At 40.6% G+C, this 22,972-nt stretch overlaps 1 protein-coding gene across 2 annotated transcripts in view; it reads left to right on the top strand.

Moving 5' to 3' along the window:
• The window catches only part of LGI1 (leucine rich glioma inactivated 1), a 39,797-nt gene that overhangs the window by 9,422 nt on the left and 7,403 nt on the right, over positions 1-22,972 (top strand). The window contains exons 3-5 of one of the 2 annotated variants that reach the window (XM_032313919.1): positions 10,643-10,714; positions 10,813-10,884; positions 22,136-22,207. In XM_032313919.1, the coding sequence (XP_032169810.1) occupies positions 10,643-10,714; positions 10,813-10,884; positions 22,136-22,207 (216 nt within the window). The remainder of the gene's footprint in view (positions 1-10,642; positions 10,715-10,812; positions 10,885-22,135; positions 22,208-22,972) is intronic. The other variant, XM_032313920.1, reaches the window with a different exon arrangement.

The following is a 22,972-nucleotide window of genomic DNA, read 5'->3' on the forward strand; positions in this document are numbered from 1 at the left end:
ATTCCTGAGGCTAAGCACTTTATGGACCTCATTTCTTTACTTCATCATCACAATAACCCCATGAGGGGATATGATTACCTCCATTCCACAGATGAAACACTGAGTCATAAAAGGGTTTTAGGTAACCTCCTCTATGTCACACCCCTCCTAAGTGGCACATCTGGAGCTTAACCTCACATCCTCACTTTTAACTACTTGCATCTACTTCCTCTTGAACATGAATCACTGGGCTTGACTTCACATAGTTCCATTCCCCAAATCCAACCCCCTCTCAAAGGGTCAACCTTTGCCATTAATGGGGGTATTCAGGGGAATGTGTCCTGATTCCTGAGGACAATTAATGAGAAGGAGTTTCAAAAGCCCTTTGAAAGAACGGCAGCATTACTGGCAAGAGCAACTCGTTTCCCTAGGATTTAATTCTCATTTGTATGTGTAAGCCCTGGTCCCCTTGCTTGGAAAAAGAGAGAAGAAAATAGCAAAAGAAAAAGGACTTACATACTTTAAAGTTATTCCTTAGACCAACATCTTCTAAACTTGTGTCCAGTGGAACTGTTGTCCAGCAAGAAACGGGTCTGTGCTCAAATAAATTTGGGAAACTGTACATTTTATCTCCCTACCTTGGCTACTCACAATGCACTTTGGCTTAGAAAAGCCTTTGGAATTATTTTATGTCATTTCACTTCTCTTCACATCTCATAGGATATTAGAATCTATGCTTTTGGGATTCGTAGTATTTACTAACTTAATTATTTATACCTCACCTTGTTCTAGAAAGGCTTGCTAGCAGTGCTTAGGCAAGTGCAAAGAACTCCACCTTAAAGGATACACTAAACCATCTATCTCCATATAAGGAGTTAACTCAGTTTTATTAGTGTGGATTCATGGAGTGTGATATCCAGGAGCATGCCTGCCTCCCACACTGTCCAGCTGGTCAAGCAGCTTGGCACACACAGCTGCTCTGGGGACTTCTCAGGGGATGCTCCACCTTTCTGAGGAAGTAGCTAACCCTCACAGCACATTTAACAGGAAAAAGCCCCTGAGCTTATATTTACACTCTCACTACTTTTGTTTGGAGCAGGTTCCCTCACAGCCATTTCCCAAATGGCTAATCCAGCATTTCCCTCGGTATGTTTCATGGAATAGTCATTAAACATAAAGCTCAATGATAAAAGGGTCCCATGATCAATAAAATTGGGAAGCTGTGTATTTCATTCCATTTTGAAGAGTCTCAGTTTATTTAAGGATAGAAAGATTAGTGTGATTAAGAACCCTAATGATCTTTACTTATTTACTTTCCCCAGACTTATCTGTTTCTCTGTTCATGTAAAACCTCTCAACCCTATGAAGGCCTTGTATTCTAGGGAATAGACTTTGGGAACTTCTAGGCAAGGCTATTCTAGATCTGCAGCAGACACTGGGCAGATCTGATGGGACTAAAAAGAGAAAGCATGGCCTCACCTATGACCGTCACCAGTTTGAGCACAGAATCCCAGCTTTGCCAGTTACAAGCTTCAAATTACTTTGCCTCTCTTACCTCGGTTTCCTTCATATTTTAAGAGGAGAATATAAAACCTAAATTACAGTGCTCACTTTATGATTAAAATGAGTTCATAGATGGCAAGCTGCTGAAGATGAGGATTGGCACAGAATGGGCTTTCCAAAAAATGTAAGTCCTTTATTCTTGGTGCTTCAGGACCAGGGCAATACAGACTGAATTTATAAACAACATCGGGAGGGGTGGGCTGTTGACTAGTTATGTCAATTCCTAGACTAGTTATGCCAACTCCCAGAAAGGAAAAGTTTGACTGTCCTGGGATAAGAGGTAATAGACCATAAAAACAAAGAAGTAGACCCATGATTTGATCTTTGCTAGTAGGCATCATATCAAGAATATTCCCAAGGGGATCCCTGCAGATCTAAAACCAACATTCTAATCCTGGCCCTGCTGCCGATAAAAGATGTATATGACCTTGGGTAAATCCCTTAACTTCTGCAGGCCTCAGTTTCCTCACCTGTTAAAAGAGGAATTGAATCATCTATCTCTCTGGAATGTCCCTCAGCTACCACCAGATTTATGTGAAGCTAAAGTAGGGCTATTTCCCATCAACCCGGATGAAGCAGACCTGGTGGTCTACTTAAGGATCAGCTGAATTTCACTGAAAATTTTTTTCAAGGATAAGAGACCCAAACCCCCCCCCCCCAAAATGAAACACCATGACATAAGGTGCTCACGTGTGATGCTTCCCATTTTAATGCTTTCCTGTCTTAAAAGTATATTTTTAAATATTCAAATGTAAATTATTCACATAGCACATGCCCTTAGAATGTGCGCATTTAACTAAAGTGAATCATCAGCCTATTATTAATTATCATCCAACCAGCCCTATTCTTTTGGATAAAGGAGAATATTAGGATCTCAAGGGGCTGAATCATTTCAGCACAGCAAACTGTACACAAGTTGTCAAATCCCTCCAGCTATGCCCCTAACTTTCCCAGCAGCTTATGGCCTAGGTGGCTTCACATCTCATTTGGCTGTATATGCATGTATACATCACAGATGTTCCTAAATTTGTGCATTTCTGTGTTTGCACACACTCCCCATGACTGCCTCATTCCCAGGACCACACCTGTCTGGGACAGGTGACAATCTCACTAGCTCTCAGTTTCCCTAGAAGTAAAAAAATCTATCTAAAGGCTCTCCCAGCTCCAGTGTTTTATGTCTATGCTCTTTGTTTAGATATTCTTTGGCAGAAGCATAGGAGACATGCTCACATATATTATCCCATGTAATTCTTAGAATCTTCCAGGAAGTCCTTTTGCTATTATAATTCCTATCCTGACAGACGATGAAACAGATTCATCTACTTCATGTATCATGCATGTAATGAGTGGCAGTTACAAACTTAAAAACCAGATTCTCTGTTCTGTATCTGATCAATGCCATCTCCAAGTGACAACCACGTGTTGGCTGCTCACTCTTCTTCTTCATCCGGAGTAGCCCTCACCAAAGGTGAGAGTAACCAGGAGAATCTGCTCTGGCTTAAGATCATGCTCTGACGCCATGCAGGCCACTCATGGGTCAATGACAATTCTGACGATCATGGAGATGTCGCAAGTACCTACAGGAAGTTTGAAGAAGTATCGGTAGAACCAGGGGGCCCTTGCACACGACCAGGTGAGCAGTCTGGCTTGAGTCAAGGGAGGTTTTCTCAGCAGGGTTACACCTGTCATTCAGCTGTCTGCAGACCTGCCTCCACACCACTCCCTGCTCCCCGTGCAGAGCTCGTGCCTACTCTTCCATGAATGAAGCCCACCGTGCTGCAAGCATAGATTCCTATATATCTCAAGCTAGAAACCACCTAGCCTTCTCCTTTGACAATGTAGAGATAAGTCTTAAGGCCACACAGAGGATTTATGACCAATTCACAGGAATTAAGACCCAGACTTCCTGATTCGCTCTTCACTATGCTCCTTCCCTGGAACCTGAAAAAGTGAGGAACCTGGGTAGGAAACCACTTCAGCAGCCCATCAGCCTCATCATCAACACCAGTGCCTGCCCAGGCCTTTTGCTCTGGTGGCTTCCCATCTCTGGCTTCTTGGCTGGATATCTGGCAGCCTGAAACTTGACCTTCTTTCCCTGTAGCTAGATCTGCATTCTCTGATCTGCTCATTTCTTTATTTCTCTGTCGCCACCTTGGTTTCCCTCAAGACTCTGAGCTCCACACTAACCTTGTTGCCCACTTTTTTCTCCTTTTGAATTAAATGCTCTGGTCCTAGCTTTTCAGTTCAACCAGGAACCCCCTAACAACTTTACAACCTTGGTATTAGTTTACTGCTTGTGAAGAAATATGACCCACCCATCTAGGTAGTTGGATATAACAGGCACCAGAAGGAGCAAGGTGAACAGATATTTTTCAGAGATATCATCTTCTGTTCCCAGTGAAATATTAACAATAAAATCATGAAGTCTTTTTTAAAAAATCCTATCATTGAGAGGGGATTTTAATAATATTATTCTAAATACTTGCAGAAATCAGATATGCAATTTTAAAAGATTATTACCTTTCAAGACTTACTGGATGCCTTACTCAGAAGTAAAGTCATATTTTTAAATGCTTTCCTTTCAAATCAAAAAGAATAAAAATATATGAATTGAACACTAAACTCAGTATCTTGAGGAAATCAAGAGAACATAAATAATAATCGGATACAATAATAAATTAGGAAGCAGTAGGAATAATAAGTAAATCCAAGATTTGGTTCTTGGAAAAATCCAATAAAATAGGAGACATTTGAAGGAAAAAACACTCATAAATGAGGAAAGCATCAATTATTCAACAAAAGGTTTTAAGTAAATTTGAGTGTGTGTTTGGGAAAGAATCAAGGCAGTGTTTCACCTCACATTATACATAAAAGGAAGTCCCAAATCGATTGAGGAGTCAAACATTTAAAAGAAAAAATTTAAGAGGGTGGACGTAGGTGATATTTCATTGATCTTTATGTGGGAAAGAATATTTTAAGAATAAAAGCAAAGAATATACAAGGGAAGCTGATGCATTTTATTAAAAACATAAAATGTCTACCTGTTAAAAATCATGAATGAAAAGACAAGTCATAATCAATAGGGAAAAACTCTTAGCATCAAATAAAGATAAGAAAAGAGTAAGTAATGTTTTTAATATATAAAAGGGCTCAGAACCAACAGAAATTATCAAAGGACATGGTTTCATAGAAAAAAACAAAAATTATAATTCTAAATGTTGATGTGGTAGAACAGGCAAAAATATTTGTATATGAGGATGGTTATGGTAGTGATTAATAATAAAAATTGGAATCAACAAGAAAAAAATTTAATTACATCTATAACAGAAAACATACTCATCTGTTAAAATTATATTGAAAAATTTATTGTCACAAGAAATTGGTCATGATAAAATAAGTATGTGAAAAGGGCAGAAGAACATAACATCATTATCCCAATTTTATAAATATACATGTGTATATCTCATATATGTTCATGAATATGCATATCAATATCTTTGGGTAGTTTGATTATGCAATCTTTATTTTTTCCTTTAAACTTTCTATGTTTTTCAGAATCTCTACAATGAGGATATTGTATTCATAAACAGAATACACTGAAGTGCATTCCAAAATTTTAACATCTTTACTTGAAGAAAAATACGGGCTTAAATGATCTTAATGTCACTTTGAGACTACTTAAATTGATTAATTAGTTCCTTTTAAAAAGGGATTATTATTTTACTAGATTTCTTAAATCTATGAGCTGAGCAGTGTTGTCATGATTATTTGCCAGAATGGAGATATTAAGACCCTATTCTGAGCAGCTACCGGACAAGGAGTCTTGGGCCTCATGATCTTAAGCAAAGCTTTTAATAGCCCTCTGAGCCTCAGTTTCCTCCCGTTCAATAGATATTAGCAACTCCTCTACCACTTTCCAGAATTTTTCCAAAGACCAAAGAATATAATCCAGCAGGAGTCTATGAAATATAGGCTATTATGAAGGCAACACCATTCTTTAAATAATGAGCTATTGCCTGTCTAGAATTAACAGTTGGTTTGTACGGTCATCCTAAATCTCCTTCTTGTAAGGAAACATATACTCCTTTGGTTGCAGAGGGAGAAAAAGTCCTCCCCATTCCTCCTGTAGCTCCTTTTCCTACTGAATTTGTGAGGGTGCTAAGAGATCTAAGGGCATCACCTTTGGTGGTAAGATACAGATAGCTCATCGCACATCCCTGTGTCCAACTCCACCAAAACTCTACAAGGAAATGCCTGGTGTTTTCCTTCACTGAAAATAGAGGAAATGGCAGAGACCTCACAGGCTCCCACAAGACCAGGAGTGAAGTGAAGGGCAGATTCTACACTATCTCCAGACAAATCCACAGGATGACTGATTGGAAAGTCTGCGGGATCCAGATCTCTGATTTGTGGCTCAGAGTACCAACTTCATTCATATGGTACACTGGTCCCCACCAACCCTTCCATGATGCTATTGTGAGGATGATTGTCAAATCTGAATCATATTATTGCAGATTCTTACTACATGTAGTTAAGGGGACAGGACAGTTCACAGCCACTGCTCCAACCAGACTTGCTGCAAGGAGAGCTGACTGCTCTCTCGGTGGTCACAGGTAAAAGAGGGGAACAGGAGTAGGGAAACTGACCAGAAGGAAAGCCCAGGCTGCACCTGGGGAGTCACCTGGAGAGCTTTTGAACATTCCAATGCCCAGGCTACACCCCACATGTAGAATTTAACTGGAACCCCTCAGGGCAAAACTGGGTATTAGTATTTTTAAAGTTTCTCAGGTCATTCCCAAGTGCAACCAAAACTAAGAAGCAGCGGCTTGGGATTGAACACAGATCTAGGCATCCCCACTGCTCCAACATTTCCCTCTCTTTGTGAGGCCTCTTCCACATTCTGCTCTCTCCTGAGTGAGGCTTGCACACACTTTGCATGCCATATAGCTAACTAAACCTGAGGCATGCTTTCTCCTTCGGCTCTTCTACTGGCTGGCTCCATCTATGCTGATTCCCAATCCCCAGAAGGGGACTCGTTGTTAACCCAACTAGCCTTTTTGACCAGGACATTTGGGCCTTGGGAGGCTGACCCACCTCAGAATCAGCTATCCTGGATGAAGACCCGAGCCCTTCTTGCCCTAATAATCTGTGGGAAGGGACACAGGTCGTGTGCTATAAAAGATGGCCACCGTGGTCCTCTCCAGGTCTGTCGCATGTGAAGATGGTGTCGGGTGGCAGTTTCCTTTTAACAGCGACTGTGGGATTCTTTAATATCTGGATCAATAACAACAAATCATAATATTGAAATCAAATATATTTCCAAGAAATTCATAAAAATTAGGGATCAGAGTTTTACCCTCTTTATAGAACATGATTTTTAGTCTTTTTCTAAGTATAGATAGGGCAATAAAATGAATAGCCTGCTCAACTATATTTATTGTGTATATATAAATTTTATATATCTTTGTCCACAGAATCCTTGTCCATAGAAAACTACAACTGAGGGCACATGGGTGGCTCAGTCAGCTGAGTATCTGCCTTCGGCTCAGGTCATGATCCCAGGGCTGTGGGATCAAGTACTGCATTGGGGCTCTCTGCTCAGCAGGGAGTCTGCTTCTCCCTTTCCTTCTGCCCTACCCCCTGCTCATGCTCTCTCATTCTCTCTCTCTCAAATAAACAAATAAAATCTTTAAAAAAAAAAAGACTACAATTGAATTTAGAATCAAAAGACTAAGATATTCATTATTACCTTATTATCTTTCTTGTTTTTATTAAGAAACTTTTTTATTGAAATATACACAATGAAAAGTGCATATACCTTAAGGGTTTATCTCAATGGTTTTTTAAGACTTTTTAAAAAAGATTTTATTTATTTATTTGATAGAAAGAGATAGCGAGAGGAGGAACACTAGCAGGGGGTGTGGGAGAAGGAGAAGCAGGCTTCCCACTTAGTCGGGAGTCCAATGCAGGGCTCGACTACAAGAGCCTGGAATCACGACCTGAACTAAAAGCAGACGTTTAACCACTGAGTCACCCAGGCGCCCCTAAGACTATTTTTTTGAGCAGCTTTAAGTTCACAGCAAAATTGGGGAGAAGGCACAGAGACTCCCCGTATGCCCCCAGCCCTCACAGGTCTCCCCCATTACCAAATCCGCTACCAGAGTAGGACATTTGTTACAACTGATGAACCTACATCATCACCCAGAGTCCCTAGTTACATTAGGGTTCCCCCTTGGTGTTGTACATTCTACAGGTTTGGACAAATGTATAATGACATGTGCCCATCATTATGGTATCATACAGAGTGTTTTCAATGCCCTAAAATTCCTCTGCCTATTCATTCCTCCCTCCCTACCACCATGATTTTTTTTTTGTAAAATGAACACCTTTGTAACCAGCATCCAGGTCAAGAAACTCAGCACTATCCATACCTGAAAGGCTCCCCCTGTGCTCCCTTCCAGTGACTATCCACCTCTGAGGGTATCCATTATGTTGATTTCTGCCAGTATATATGAGTTTTACTGTTTTTTTTTTTTTAATTTATATATGTGAAATCACATATGATATACTTTATTGTGTTCTGGTTTCTTTCCCTCAACTTAGGTTTGTGAGATTCATTCATATTTTTGCATGTAGTTTCAGCTTTAGCCAGAGATCTTGATCCTTGAAATCTAGTTAAACAAGCATTATTTAACCAGGAACTGTGCTCAGGGCTGGGGACACAAAAGCAAATAAGGGTATGTCCCTGCTATAAGAAACATTCAATTTAGTAATGTAACATTGACAACAATTTAATGTAAAGTGAATTCCTTTATTGTTTAACAAATATTTATTCAGTGTCCACTATAGGGCAGACAATGTTACAGGTGCTAGGGATAAGCAATGAACAAGCAGATACAAATTCTAGTGGAAATTCTCTGTTTTACTTCCCTGACATGTGTGGGCAAGTGCTGCCCACTAATACCCATTTCCCGCTCTATTTTGCATCTGCTTTCAACATAAGGAGAGCTGGTGCTGAAAGCTCTTTCTTCTGGCGACTTGCAGTATACAGCTTTGAAGTTGCTAGTCCAACCATGAGACAATTTGTAAACCAGTGAGCAGGGGAGGTATTGCTCTGTATCTATTTTGCCTTATTCTATTCTCTCCATCCTTGATAATGCCTATACAGAATGAAACAAAAATCTGGAACCTAAAGAAGGCTTTGGATGTTAGCTTACTTTGGAGTAAAGCTGAGCAATCTTGTTGCTTTCCAGAACCATGAAATAAGAAGAAACAATTGCCAAAGTTGGACTGAAATCATAAACCTTTGAATTTCTTTTAATAATTACAAGCATCTAATATACATCATTATTCATTGGTGTTGACTTTTCAGAGCCTAGTGAATTATTTGAGCATGATGGAGGAGGGATAGAAAACCCAACGTCACACCAGGATTGATAGCTTAAGAAGAAATGGAACAGATAATCTAGTTTTATTAGTTTGGTTCCTGTTTTCCCCCATTTTTATGGAAAATGTCAAGCATATATAAAAGTAGAGATAAGGAGCACCTGGGTGGCTCAGTGGGTTAAGCCTCTGCCTTCGGCTCGGGTCATGATCTCAGGGTCCTGGAATCGAGTTCCGCATCGGGCTCTCTGCTCAGTGGGGAACCTGCTTCCCCCTCCCCCTCTGCCTGCCTCTCTGACTACTTGTGATCTCTCTCTTTGTGTCAAATAAATAAATAAAATCTTTAAAAAAAAATAAAGGTAGAGATAATAGTAAGATTCACTTCCATGTACCCATCTTTTACCTTCAAAGATTATCGATCATGCTCTATTCATCTCTAACCCACTGCCTTCCCCTCCTCTGACTGTTCTAAAGCAATCCCAGCTGTCAAATTAGTTATTCATAAATGTTCAGAAAGTGAGGTCTCTTAGTTTTAATCTCCTTAGTTAACAGGCACAGAGAGGCAAAGTCACCAAGCTGGTTAGTAGCAATTATTTTTAATCCCTAGACTTCAAAAGTAAGTCAAAAAGGTTGCTAACAGAGAATACTGGACTTTACATAGTGCAGTTAAATGGTATGTATGAGACATGAATTGTCAAATTAAGTAAAACATCTGGTCTGGTCCATGACCAGGGTCACATTTTGGATAATAGTTCTAAGTGGAATAAGAGGTTCCCCCACATGAGAACCTTAATATGTAGACTGAACATCACTTAAACTGAGGTATAAAATTGTCATCAGTACATTTAAAACCTTATTTTTAGCTTGTATCAACACTTTAGCCAATGAATTTCATAAATTAAAACTCATTCTAAAAAAACAAACAAACAAAAATATCCCCACCCTTTGTATTATTTGGCCTACAACCACCTCTTTTAAATCTCCCATTCAGAAACTGACAACTCTTCCCAGTTGTTCAACAGGATGTTGGGACTGCTGGTTGATGTTCCTTTTCATCAGTAATTTCAAAATTTTTTTTAATTTTGAAATTGCAAATAAATGTATCCAAGTGAAATTGTTCTTTTCAACTAGTTAAAAATAAAATGGATCTAATACCTTTTTTAAGCTTCATTGCTTCCTATCTTCAGCCTGTCCTATTTTCTAAGAAGTTTAGTTGATGTTCATTGAGCCAATGTTAATGGCTTATCTACTATTAGATACCAAAGCACAACTAGGCTTTGATGGAGCTACTTTTCCAGGGTTTCCAGGCTTAATACCCTGAGGCACCATTGTTTGAATTGATCAGAATGTTCCAGAAGTTTCTTGAGCAAGAGGAAAAGATTCTGTTAGTGTCTTCGTTGTGCTAATGTGCAAAATGTTGCTTTGGCTGCTTTGACTGTCATACTTGTCCAGTTGTATCTCAAAATGTTACCCAAGGCATGTGACATCCACACTGTGAAAAGTGGGGCATAAAGCCTCTCTCAATGAGTATTTAATGAGGAGATAATTGAGGGTATTAAAAAAAAGGCTGCAAAGATTACCTAAATAAATAACACTGTAAAAGGTAGATGTCCACTTTTTCATACACAACTCCCTCTAATTTCTCTAAGAGATAATAGCAGCGAAGATTAACAATCTATCAGGTTAACCATTTTCATTGTGTACTTTTTCTGGGCAGATTATTCACATCGAACTCCTTTGATGTGATCAGTGATGATGCTTTTATTGGTCTTCCACATCTAGAGTATTTGTAAGTAAAGAAACTTTTTTTTTTTTACATAATGATTCAGGACAAGTGCTCTCAGCTTCCTACAGCTGTCTGACAACAAATATTATAACCTATTGCAGATTCATAGAAAACAACAACATCAAGTCCATATCAAGACATACTTTCCGGGGACTAAAGTCTTTAATTCACCTGTAAGTATGAAAGTTGCTATTACTTTTTAAGCTTACTAATGGATAATGCAGTTTGATAATCTGTGGGTCAAACACCCATTTCATTAGTCCATGAAAACTTAAGAAACCCAAATGACTTCTCTCCATGTGCATGTGCCAAATCTCCCTGTCATCAGCCAGTGTGGATACAGGAAACTGATCATTATTAATATGATTAGACTAATCTAACGATAATTAGGAAAATAATCTAATGCAGAGAAGTTGTGTGACTGAAATAACTTTTTTATTATCTACATCATTACTCACTTCATGGATAGTTATGGTTTGACTGTATAGCTTAATTTGATATGTGCTGTTTTTCTTTTTCTGTGTAAGCCCTGACCTTATATACATTTAAAACATATACTATAACCACCAGCAATGGCTACAGAGTACCAAAACAATTTGTTTATTAATGGAATACTTAATTATTCAATGGATGACTATAGCTATAAGAGTTGCTCTTCACGGGAGACAGTTTTGCCTCCCAGGGAACATTCATCAATATCTAGAGACGATCTGGTTGTCAGAACTCAGGGTTGTGACATCTGGCAGGTAGAGGGCACCGATGCTCCTAATCACCCTGCAATACACAGGACAGCCCCCACAACAAAGAAATATCCAGCCTGAAATGGCATAGGGTTGAGGTTGGAAAGCCCTGGAAAACATGAACAAAATAATTTTTTTCTTCTAACCTTTCCCACCCGCCCCCCACATCCATTTTGAAGGAGGCTAGAGGGCATGGAAAGAAAAGGCACTAGCATTTATTAAGTGTCTACTATTTTGTCAGTCAATTTGCTTTACATAGATTTTCATTTAATCCTCCCAACAGTCCTGCCAGATAGGCACAATAATCCCCATTTTAGAAATGAGAAAACAGAGACCTAGAGGGGATATGTGACTACTGAGCTGAATAGTTATGGGATTATAACGCCAATCCCATAGTTGAACTGCAATGGCTATTCATCTATTCAAGACTATTTTTCAAGTGCCTAATATGTGTCTCACTAGTGTTAAGACAAGGATGCAGGAGATCCCGATGCCATTCTGTCAACTTTAACGTGCCCCCTCACAATACCTCACGGTCAGCTCTGTTCTAAGCCCCAGGATGCAGCAGGGAACAAGGTAGACAAAAATACTTGCCTTTGGGATCTACATTCTAGTGTGTCCATAGGGACTTAACACTTCCTCTCATCAAACCTTGTCTCAACTGCTGTTTGGATTTGCAGTAAGCGGCCCTGATGGCCAGATGTATTACACATAAATCATTAACCCTTTAAGTCTTCTGTAAAAGGTGTTATAATGAAAAACATTTGCTTTGCTGTGTTACACATCAATGCTGTAATGTGATACAGAAATAGCTGTGTATGGTATACATGTAATGCCATTTTATCACAGAGTCAAACACTGCCAAACACCATTGTTTAGAAAATAATAAAAAACAGATACAAATATATGGAAGGAGAAATAGAAGGCATGACCTCAACTTGAGAGCTGCTGAATTCACATAAGTCCTACTCAACAGAGCTTTTGTCTGGTACTCAGCATCATCAAGGGCTGAAGGGAGGATGTAAGATCCACGTGTCCTCTCTGGGAACTCGTGATGTAAGTCTGCTGTTCCCATTGGTTCACGCAAGCGTATCTTCTCTCCAGTCTAAAGGACTATCTGACCCAGAAGGAAGGGAGGAAGGAGGCAAGAATGTATGGAAGGAAGGGAAAAAAGATGGATGGAAGGGTTAATGAAGGAAGAGATAGAGAAAGGGAGAAAAGAAGGGGAAAAGAAAACAGAAGGAAAGTGGGGGAAGACGGGGAGCAAAGGGAGAAGGAAAAAAATCTATAGAACACCCTGATGAAGAACATCTATTTCATTTGACTAGAGACTATTTTGTTTGTTAGGTCCATTAAATGAAATGGGAATTGAAATTTGGGTCTTAATGAGGCCTCTTATAAGAAGGGGGCCCTGGTATAACATGTGCTTAGCATCCAGAAATTTTCAAGTTCAAGGGAACATCAAAGTCAGTCTTCAAAAAGAGAAGCATGAATCTTAAGGGTCAGACAGTGAAAGGGAAGCCCAACCTCTCTGACCAGGTGCTAGAGGTGGGAAGGAGGTGTTATGAGGAAACAGGTTAAAGCTGACGGAGTGAATATGACCCTTAGGTCTCTTGCCTCTTCATCTCACACTTAGGTTGACTCATATGGCATTGCCAATATTAGACTGTTTTTGATCTACAAAAATGCAGCGCCATATGGTTCATCCTAAATAGTCTCTAGGAAGTGCCACACAAAGATGAATAAGATCCAGTTCCAACCTGGGGGAGCTCCGTCTGGCAAGAGCAATTAGACAAACAAATATTTTCTCACTGAGTGCCTTTGTCCCCAAGTTATGTTCTCCTTGCTAATTACGCTGTTCTTCAAAATACCCTTCTTTCCTTCCTCCTTCTCTCCCTCCCCCTTCTCTCCCTCCCCCCTTCCTTCCTTTCTTCTTTCCTCCCTCCATTCCTCCCTTCCTTTCTTCCTTCCTTCCTTCTTTCTTTTCTCCTTTCCTTTCTTCCTTTCAAGGAGAGATGGATAGGGAGGATTTGAAAACCAAATGGCCCTCTGACTGCTCAGCACATCAAGTTAGCTTTCCATTATTTACCACCTATAAATAAATCTGACATTTGTTTGAGCTATTTAGTTTCTTTTTTAAGATTCTAGGCTTTAAAGAGCACCTTCCTCCACCTGAGACCAGCTTTTCCCACTCACAGGCAAACAGGAATCAGCAAGGAGTTATCATCTGACCCTCTAAATTGCATATACTGGAGAAGAAGTTTACAGAGCTCTATCATATTCTTGACCTCATTATAATCTCCTGGTGACCTTACAAAAGAGGGTGTAGCACTGCCCCTGTGGACAGATGAGAACATGGGGGTGCACCTTGCATTTAAGCTGCTCCCCAGAAAGCAGTGGTAAAGGCAGAAGTTTCCTGGGGTCTTTAATTGGATGTTTCATGCCCTCTCCACCAAGTCAGTTCTAGCAGGGATAGAAAGCTTTGATTGAGCTGCCTGGATCCTTCCACAGGACATGGTCTGAGGGGCAAACATGACTAGGGAAGAAGAAAATCCAGAAGACAGGGACCCTAGCCTCGCTCTTAGTCTCCAAGCCCAAATAGTTGGAATGAGACCTATAGCTTGAGTCAACTGGTTCCCACTCCGGCCTACCACTGAAGCTGCATCAAGGGGCCTACCTGAGCCTTTATATAGATGCAATTAGTTCCTAAGGAAGCAACAAACTTATCTCGCTTTCTTACACATCTATCTCAGGAGACTTAACTCCTAAAAAGAGAATTATAGACAACTTACTATACTATATATACCCCCTTCCCCTCAAGCTAGCTTTCAGAAAAGGGAGAATTCTTTACATTTCAGTCCTTACAATGCCAGTCAAATCCTGGGACCCTCTATTTATTATTTTATTTTGGATTACTGTCCCTATGTTATATGTGTTTGACGTTAATGTTTGAATAGTTTATATATATCAACAAGGTTTGAATTTTTCTGCTGGCTGTGTATTACTTTTGAAATTACAGGGTGAAAATGCATTAAAAATAGTTTATGGCCAATGTTGACAAAAGTCTCTAAACATTATATCTATTACTTTCTGTTAACACCCATGAGCCTTCTTGGTAATGATTTCCTTTGGTATCACGTATGTGTCACTGTGACTGAAGCCCAGTAGGGGCAGGACTGTTGGCATGCATGTATAAAAATATTTGGGGAAAATTGTCATCAATCTAGATGTGTTGCAGAGCCCCTGCTGGTTGCTTAGAAGTGGGGGACCCAAAAGGTGCATATAGCAGTCCCCAAACTCAAGATGCTTGTATGTTCCCAGTCAGGCAGGCAGGATGTCTTCCTTTCAGCCTTCACGATGACATACAGGTAAAGAGGCAGTGCAGGGTAGTGGCTGAGGGTGAGCTCTGCCACCAGACCCCCTGGGTTTCAAGCCTGATAGCTGTGGGATAGCCACTTAGCTTCACTGGGCCTCAGAATTCCTTATGGGTAAAATGGGAGTGATAACAATAATCTGTAAAAACAGGGAGACAGGGGATAAGAAGGTGCTTAGGAGTACCTCGCTCCTAAGGTTGTCCTAAGATCAAATGATTAAATCTATGCGAAGTGCTTAGAACAGAGCCTGGTAGGTAGGAAACACCATTACAGAAAAATCAACTAAAATGGCCTGCCTAACCTCTATGGGTCCTGGATCAGGATTCCAAATGCTGCAGTGTTTTCATCTCCTTTAAACATTCTGTATGAAATTAAAATAACTGCACTTGAACCGCCGCAAATTCAGTGAGACACCGACTGCAGCTGGGAATCTGCACGGCAGGGAGGCTGGGAGCACCCCAGATGGCTGTGGGCGCTGCTTTCTTAGCAGCAGAGCCCGGCGGCACTGAAACAAACGTGCTGTTGGAGCCAGTCTGCTCTGCCTCAGGGAGGAGACTTTCCAGTAGGTTCCACAGTCATCATCAGAGGTTTTCTCAGGTAAACCAGGAAGACACCAAAGTGGAGGTAATGGTCATCCCCTCTGCTGAGAAGGACAGACTGTCTGCCATTGGGAATGCTTGACCCCACTCAGCTAGTATCAAGGCAACTAGATGTTAAGTTGGACAGTTTCCTTGTGTCTTAAAAAATGTTTCTTATGCTTTGTGGAAGGCACCTTGAAAGAGCCTCCACATTGCTTTGGAATGGTTGCCATGGGGAGGCAATGAGGCGGGAGGGCATGTTGAGAGCAGCAGGTCCATGTGACGGGGGCGGGCCGGTGGCAAGGGCAGTTCACAGGGTTTACACTTTCTTCCTAACTCAGTATCTCGGTATAAGGGGGTCTAAGCATTCTCCTCCACTCTCTTCTTTGTCTAGATTGCTGCCCTTCCTCTCCACCATTCCAGCCTGCCCCATTCATTCATTCCTTTCAAAGTGTCTACTGAGGGCTTACTTTGTGCCAGGTACTAGGAATCTGGTGGTAAGAAGAGCATCCTTCCAGGACTTGCTACCGAATCAACCTAGAAAAAATTAACATGGATGAAATACATCCTCAAACCTTCCCTTGCCTCCTCTTCACTCCTGCTGATCGGTTCTGTCCGCTCCCCACTCAGACATTCTAGTGCACTCCTACTCCCTACCAAAACCTCTGGTCAAATTCATTGTCTCTAAATGGCATGGCTTAGGGTGTTGGCTCTCCTCATATCATTTCCTAATTATTAAAGATGAAGCCATAGCCTTTCATGGTAAAAAGCATAAAGATGTGATTTAAGAGCTAGAATAGAACTTGTATTTGATTCTGACCAAGTGATCGTTCACTTTGGAGAAAAGAAAACAGCCAGAGCTCAAACCCTGATATGTCATTCCTGGACCATGTCATTTCCACCTCCCCCTCCACATCCGCCCCCGCCTCACCCCTGGCTGCTCCCCAATCCAAAGAGCCCTGGAGAGGATGGACAGACAGGGGGTCGGCTTGGATGCTCGCCAGGATTCCCTTCAGTCATACCACATGCAGAATGACTTTTCCTGACAGTTCAGGTGGCCACGTCCAACTCCTTGCCTCTTTCTCCATCAGCCTTCTAATTTGTCTTCATCTTCTTCCTAATAATACTTGTATTTGGTTTTAAAATCCAGCACGGATTTGACCCTTGCCTACCTAGCAGACTTTTGAAGAGGAAGGAGGTCCCCCACACCAATTCAGGCTCATACTCTTTCAAGCCCTCTCACTCTGGACCAGAAAGAAAAAGGGAAGAGAAGAAGGTCTCTAGACCTTCAGGACCCAATAGCATGCCTCTCTGGAATCACTTGCTTTCCACATAAATATCCCTCATGAGATGGACTCTGTAGTAAGGAGTAAGAGAAAATATGACAAAATCTTTATAGTGATTACTTCTTCCAGGATGATTATTATTTCATCCTTTAAAAAATAATTTCTACACTTCCCAAATTTTCTTGAAGACATAATAAGCATTATTACATATATAGTATATATGTATGCATGTGTATATATATGTGTGTGTACATATATCAGAAAATATATAAATGCCAGTTATATATATATCACTAATATATATAATATGTATCGGTAAATGATGAGATGCTTAAAAATACTAAGGCATAGAGTTCTGTCTACTTAGAGAGGCAAAGAGAATCGATGATCTCAGCTCCTGAATTGAGCATTTAAAAGTGCTTAGGCATTAAATATCACTGGTTTTGACAATAACAAAGAAATGGATTAGTTTTATAGTCTTGATTATCTGACATAGGCTTAAATATTCATCTGCAGATGCCAAAATTTTCGCTGGAATCCATTTCAGTAGTGTGTATATAAAAAATACTAGCAGTTGTGTGTGTTAATTTTCACAATAAAGGAAATTGGTATTCTTTACTCAGTTTGGCAGATAGAGACAGAAACCAAGAGAGGTGAAATTAAGTTGGGAAAAGGCACACTCCTGAGAATGAGGACGCTCAAATGGAAGCCCTTGTCCACTTGAGACCAAGCCGGACCCCAAACCACCACACTGCTCTCAGTGATGCTGAGGACGAGACTGGCAGCCAGTTTTACAAAAGCCACAGAACATGTTTCAACCAGAGCATCTATTAGGGGAAAGGGAATAATGACATGAAGCTATTACTCTGTGAAGCTGGGGGGACAACGGAGGGAAAGGAGAAAGTGAAAAAAATTGAATGCATTAGATTGTCCATTTTGCCTTCCAGTAGCAAGACTCAATACCGAGATAGAATCTGAAGAATCCAACGATCCTAACATCAAGCCTAAAAACCCCATCCCTAACCCATGAAATGCTACCTCAGTCTCTCCAGCTGTTTAACTCATAGGCACCAGATCTTCACTCTTATCATCTAATGACCAAAGCTGAGCAGGCTTCAGGGAGCATCAGGGACTTGCTACTTTTTCTTCCTGGCAGCTCTGGTGCAGAGCCCTCAGGAGTTCCCTCACCCGCATCCCCACCCCCTAAGAGAACACACCTTAAGGCTTCAGATGCCCATGATGATTTTTGAAGCTCCAGTCCCCCCTCGAAGCTGAGTTTCAGCCGAGGCAAGGAACGCAGAAGAATGGCTCCACGTCTGGACTGACTGCAGTCCTTAATTTCCCCAGATGATGAGGGCCTGATGCCATGTGGGAATCTTGTGAGAAAAACGAGACATCATCGGACCACTCGGATCCCTGCATGCTGACCCTGACAGTCCCTCATACTCCAGCCCGGTTACTTTGGGACTTTGTGAGTGAAGTAAAATAATTGATTTAGAATCACTAAATCTTCACTGGACAGAACCATTCCATACACAAATACTCAGCAATGGCGTCTGTTTCAAACCTCAACTTTATTCTTTGTTCCTTCTGAATTTAAAATAATAATACATGCTTGATGATAAAAACTCTCACAATCTGGATGCTTATATAGCAAAAGCGAAATATTCCAAATGTAAAAAAATGATTCTCCTTCCAGATTTTTCTTTATGCATTGTTAGACATGTATCCTCCACCTCACGTGGGATTACCCTCTATATCCTACTCTCCAGTTTACCTTTTTTTTCTTTTAGGCATCATTCTGTGTCAAATCATAGAGATCTACCTCATGTTTTAAAATCTCCTGCAAAATATTCCATGTTAAGTATAAATCATCATTTATTTACACAATCCCTTATTAATGGACATGTAGGTTGTTTCCAATTCTCTTCTCCTACGGATAATGCTAGATTAAGTATCTTTCCCCAGTGGACGTGGGTCTTAAAACCAACTCTCTTCACTTGGTAAACTGGTAAATATTCTTAACTGGCCAGCTAATTAATGTGTGGAGGCATTCATCGGTCTCTTCTTAATTTTGCAGATTCTGCTGATCTCCCGTGTGCCTTATGTATCCTTCACTGTTGACCCATCAGCCCCCAGTGGAAGGATGATTTATATCAGGGCCCTTTACATTTGTTTTGCAGAGTAATTCCCAGCTTTATCAGCATTGTTTTCCTAAAACATTCTCTGCTCCAGTCCCTGCTGCCTGCTTTCTTCTTATGCAAATGTAACCCTGTCACTGAGGCCTGCCAAAGACTTTTGGGAAGCTGTCTCAACTCCTCTTCCTGGGCCTCGGAAGCCTTCCTCTCCTTTCTGGGTCTTACTTCCTCATGTTTCTGCCTCTTTTAGGAGTCCAGGCAGACTTCTCATGCCTACTTCTCATCAAACCTAGGCGTGAAGCTCCCTCCTATGTTGTTCAGAAACAGTCCACTGTGAGTCAGTATTTCACTGAATTTTGGCAGTGGAACAGGGAAACAGGTCACACTAAGTGCGGTAAATCCATCCACCATTTCTGCCTCTGGCACCCCTCATGGTGCTCTGCCTCCGCCACCCTCTGGTCCCCAGAGTGAGAGCCTCCCTGTTATAAGAAGCCCTCAAAAGGCATAAAGCCTCATTTTACAGCCCAAGAAGGCTAGCCTGCCTTCATCAGCCCCAGCCCCCAACTTTGTTGACTTAAAAGTCACCCATCTTGTCATGGAAAAATGATGTCTCTCCACCCCAAAAGTCTTGTAGCTCCAAGTCCGTGTCTTAGCAGCTGCTTATGTGGTTGGCCTTCATGTTGGGTATGTGAGGTCTAGAGCTCTATCCTCTGGGCAGGAAGTGGAACTCCCAAATTTGCTCATTGTTCAAAACAACTACCTTGGAAAAAAGAATAAAAATAAAAGAACTGCCTTGGGCAGCATTGCAAACATGGTGCCTCTTCCTGGGCAGCCCTGCTGGCAGTGATAATTCAGGACTTGACTGTTTCTTCATCACATGCCCGCTGTCCTATGACACAGCCTCCTTCAAACTTGTGTTTTACAACCAGTTGTAGTTGGTTTCATCCACTTAGAAGTTCACCTGAGAACTTTAAGATATATCGTGCTAGAAAATAAATTGAGACACATAACTTGGGAGTGATTCAGGACTAGACCAAGACACAAGGAGTTCTCTTCTTTCAACCACTAGGCAGAAAGGTGAATAATAGAGACATTCTCTTGAAAAGTCCTTAGGGTGCCTGGGTGGCTCAATTGGCTAAGCAACTGCTTTCAGCTCAGGTCATGATCCCAGAGTCCTAGGTTTGAGTCCTGTATCAGGCTCCCAGCTCCACAGGGAGTCTGCTTCTCCCTCTGACCTTCTCCTATCTCACGTTCTCTCTCACTCTCTATCTCTAATAAATAAATAAAATCTTTAAAAAATACATTTTGAAAAAATGGGGCACCATTTTTGGTGGGCTTCGTCAGTTGAGCGTCTGCCTTTGGCTCAGGTTGCGATCCCAGGGTTCCCAGATCAAGCCCCGCATCGGGCTCCCTGCTTGGGGGGAAGCCTGTTTCTCCTACTCCCTCTGCTTATGTTCCTCTCTCGCTGGGTCTCTCTGTCAAATAAATAAATAAAATCTTTGAAAAGTCTTCTTTAGCAACATTTTATTAATCCTAATACCACTGCACTCATAGTGTTTCTTTCATATAGCCAGTTTTCTAAATATTATTTCTTAGGCAAGCTCTTCTCCTTCTTTTCCTTTCCCCTTCCTCCCTGCCGCCCTTTATTGAGAATAGACCAGATGCCAGGTACCATCCGGAGTTATCTTATCTACTCTCCCTAACTTTCTTGTGACACGAGGTATTATCACCTCCCCCTAAAAAAATGAAAATATTGAGTCCTGAAGAAGATTCAGAATTAAAGTCACACAGCCAGGAAGTAGTGGCGTCAGAATTCAAACCAAGCTCAGAATGGCTCCAAAGCAGTGCCCTTCTTTACATAATAGACCATCACTGAGACGGGAACATTCTGATTCAGTTCCCTTTCTTATGTTCCAAGGTTCATTGAAAAGAGGTTTCCAACCTAGTCGTAATTTCTAAAACTCAAGAAAACAACATAATGAACTTAAAAATAGGTTTTAAAAGTCTTGAATGTTTGCACTTGAGAAATCTCATATTAATTAAGCAGGTAGAAGACAGAAGAGTTTTGGGAGTCTTTTAAACGGAATTTGAGAGAATTTTCAAGGACTTTGGAGGCCAACAATGTACGCTTTTTTGGTTTCAGTTTAGTTTTTATTTTTTGTGTGTGAAAAAATTTCATTAGAAAAGTATATAACTGATATGGGTGCACATACACACACACAATACTGGTTAAAAATAGAAAATTATCAGAATCTACATCCCTTCTTACTGTTATGTCCACACTTCTGCCATATGGACACATTTCCCTTTTCTTGATACCATCAGGACTACTCCTTACTCATTAGCTTTGATTAGAATTATTCTAGTGACTCACGAAAGAACAAATAGAAAGAGAAAGAGAAAACAGTTCCTGTGCAGTAAAATAAGAACTGGAAGAAAAGGAAAAGAAATGTTTAAAGAAGATGGATGGGGCGCCTGGGTGGCTCAGTGGGTTAAGCCGCTGCCTTCGGCTCAGGTCATGATCTCAGGGTCCTGGGATCGAGTCCCGCATCGGGCTCTCTGCTCAGCAGGGAGCCTGCTTCCTCCTCTCTCTCTCTCTGCCTGCCTCTCTTCCTACTTGTGATCTCTCTCTGTCAAACAAATAAATAAAATCTTTAAAAAAAAAAAAAAAGAAGATGGATGGAGGGATGGACATATGTGACAAAGTTGTTTTCTGAGGTCAAATGAATGGAACTAAAAGAAAAGAAAAATATAAAAAGGGAGTATATACATTGGAAAGAAGAAAGGATGTGCTGGCAGGGGGATAGGTTAGACAGGTCCCCAAACTCTAGAGCTACTGGCACTATTAGTTGGGGGTTTGGCCACTGTCTAGAGCAAGTGAGAAGGAGAGAGGGAGGAGCAGGGGCAGGCTGAGTGTGAGATGAAATGGGCACTGTCACCCATTTAGTTAGTCATCATTTGGGACACATCTCCTAGACTGAATATCTAAGAGTATGAATCTCATATTCCATTCTACATAAAAAGATCAATGTCCAATACCACTTTGTTACTGGTTTGTTAGCTTCTTTTTTGCCATAATACGTAGAAAATGCCATAAATACTGAGTGAGCACTGAAGCAAAGAGACCAAGAATTGAATATACAATAGTGGGAATCTGAGTAGTATCTTAGAAGAAATATAAAAGGTACCGCAACTAATTTAGTATAGTCAGGAAAGAATAAAAAGGATTCATAATTAAGTTTTATCATAAAATGCATCTATTTAGTTTGATTACAGTTTACATCACTCTTTTTTTTTTTTTTCCCCAGGAGCCTCGCAAACAACAATCTCCAGACACTCCCAAAAGATATTTTCAAAGGCCTGGATTCTTTAACAAATGTGTAAGAGGACCTAAGACATCACTGATTAATTAATTTACAATAGTTAACAAAGAAACTTAGTATTAATTTTTAGAATTTGTAATTGGCTTTAAAATTAAACTATAATTTTATAATTTAAATTTTAAATTTGCTTAAATTTTTGAGTCTTCTATAGTAAAGACTCAAAATATATATGCTATAATCTGAATATATAGTGCCCAGACTTTCCATGGGGCAAAGTGTGCGTCTTACGGGTGGGAGCACTGATAAGGGACTTTGAGGGGGTGGGAAGAGGAGGTCCCAAGTGAAATTTCAAGATGCCTTTTTTCTCATGAGGTCCAGGAAATGGGGCTACAAAGGAAAAACATAAAGGAGTCTGGGAATCTGACCGAGTACAGATGAAAGGTTACACCCATGGGTTGGTCAGTCAACAGAGAAATGGAGCAGGAAGTGGGGGAAGGGAGGCAAGTTTGCCTTTTCTCTCCTTAGACTGAACAACAACTCTAGGCTTAATCCCCAGGAATTTGGCTTAAGCCCCAGGAAGGGAATGAACTTAATTATTTTTGACCCTTTTTCAAACAAAAGAGCTTTCAAACTTTGACTTTTAAGCCTCAGAGTGAAAGATCTTTGTAAGGAATTTGTATATTTTGCTGTAAACAAAGCAAGTAATATATGCCTAACTCTCTCAAAAGCAATTTAACTTCATTAAGTGCCTTCCAGACATTAGAAGGGTATTTAAATGGTTATAAGGTAGATATAGGAAAAATGAAAGGATATATGTAAACA

The sequence above is a fragment of the Mustela erminea genome, chromosome 14 (assembly GCF_009829155.1).
Source record: "Mustela erminea isolate mMusErm1 chromosome 14, mMusErm1.Pri, whole genome shotgun sequence".
NCBI classification, from domain to species: domain Eukaryota; kingdom Metazoa; phylum Chordata; class Mammalia; order Carnivora; family Mustelidae; genus Mustela; species Mustela erminea.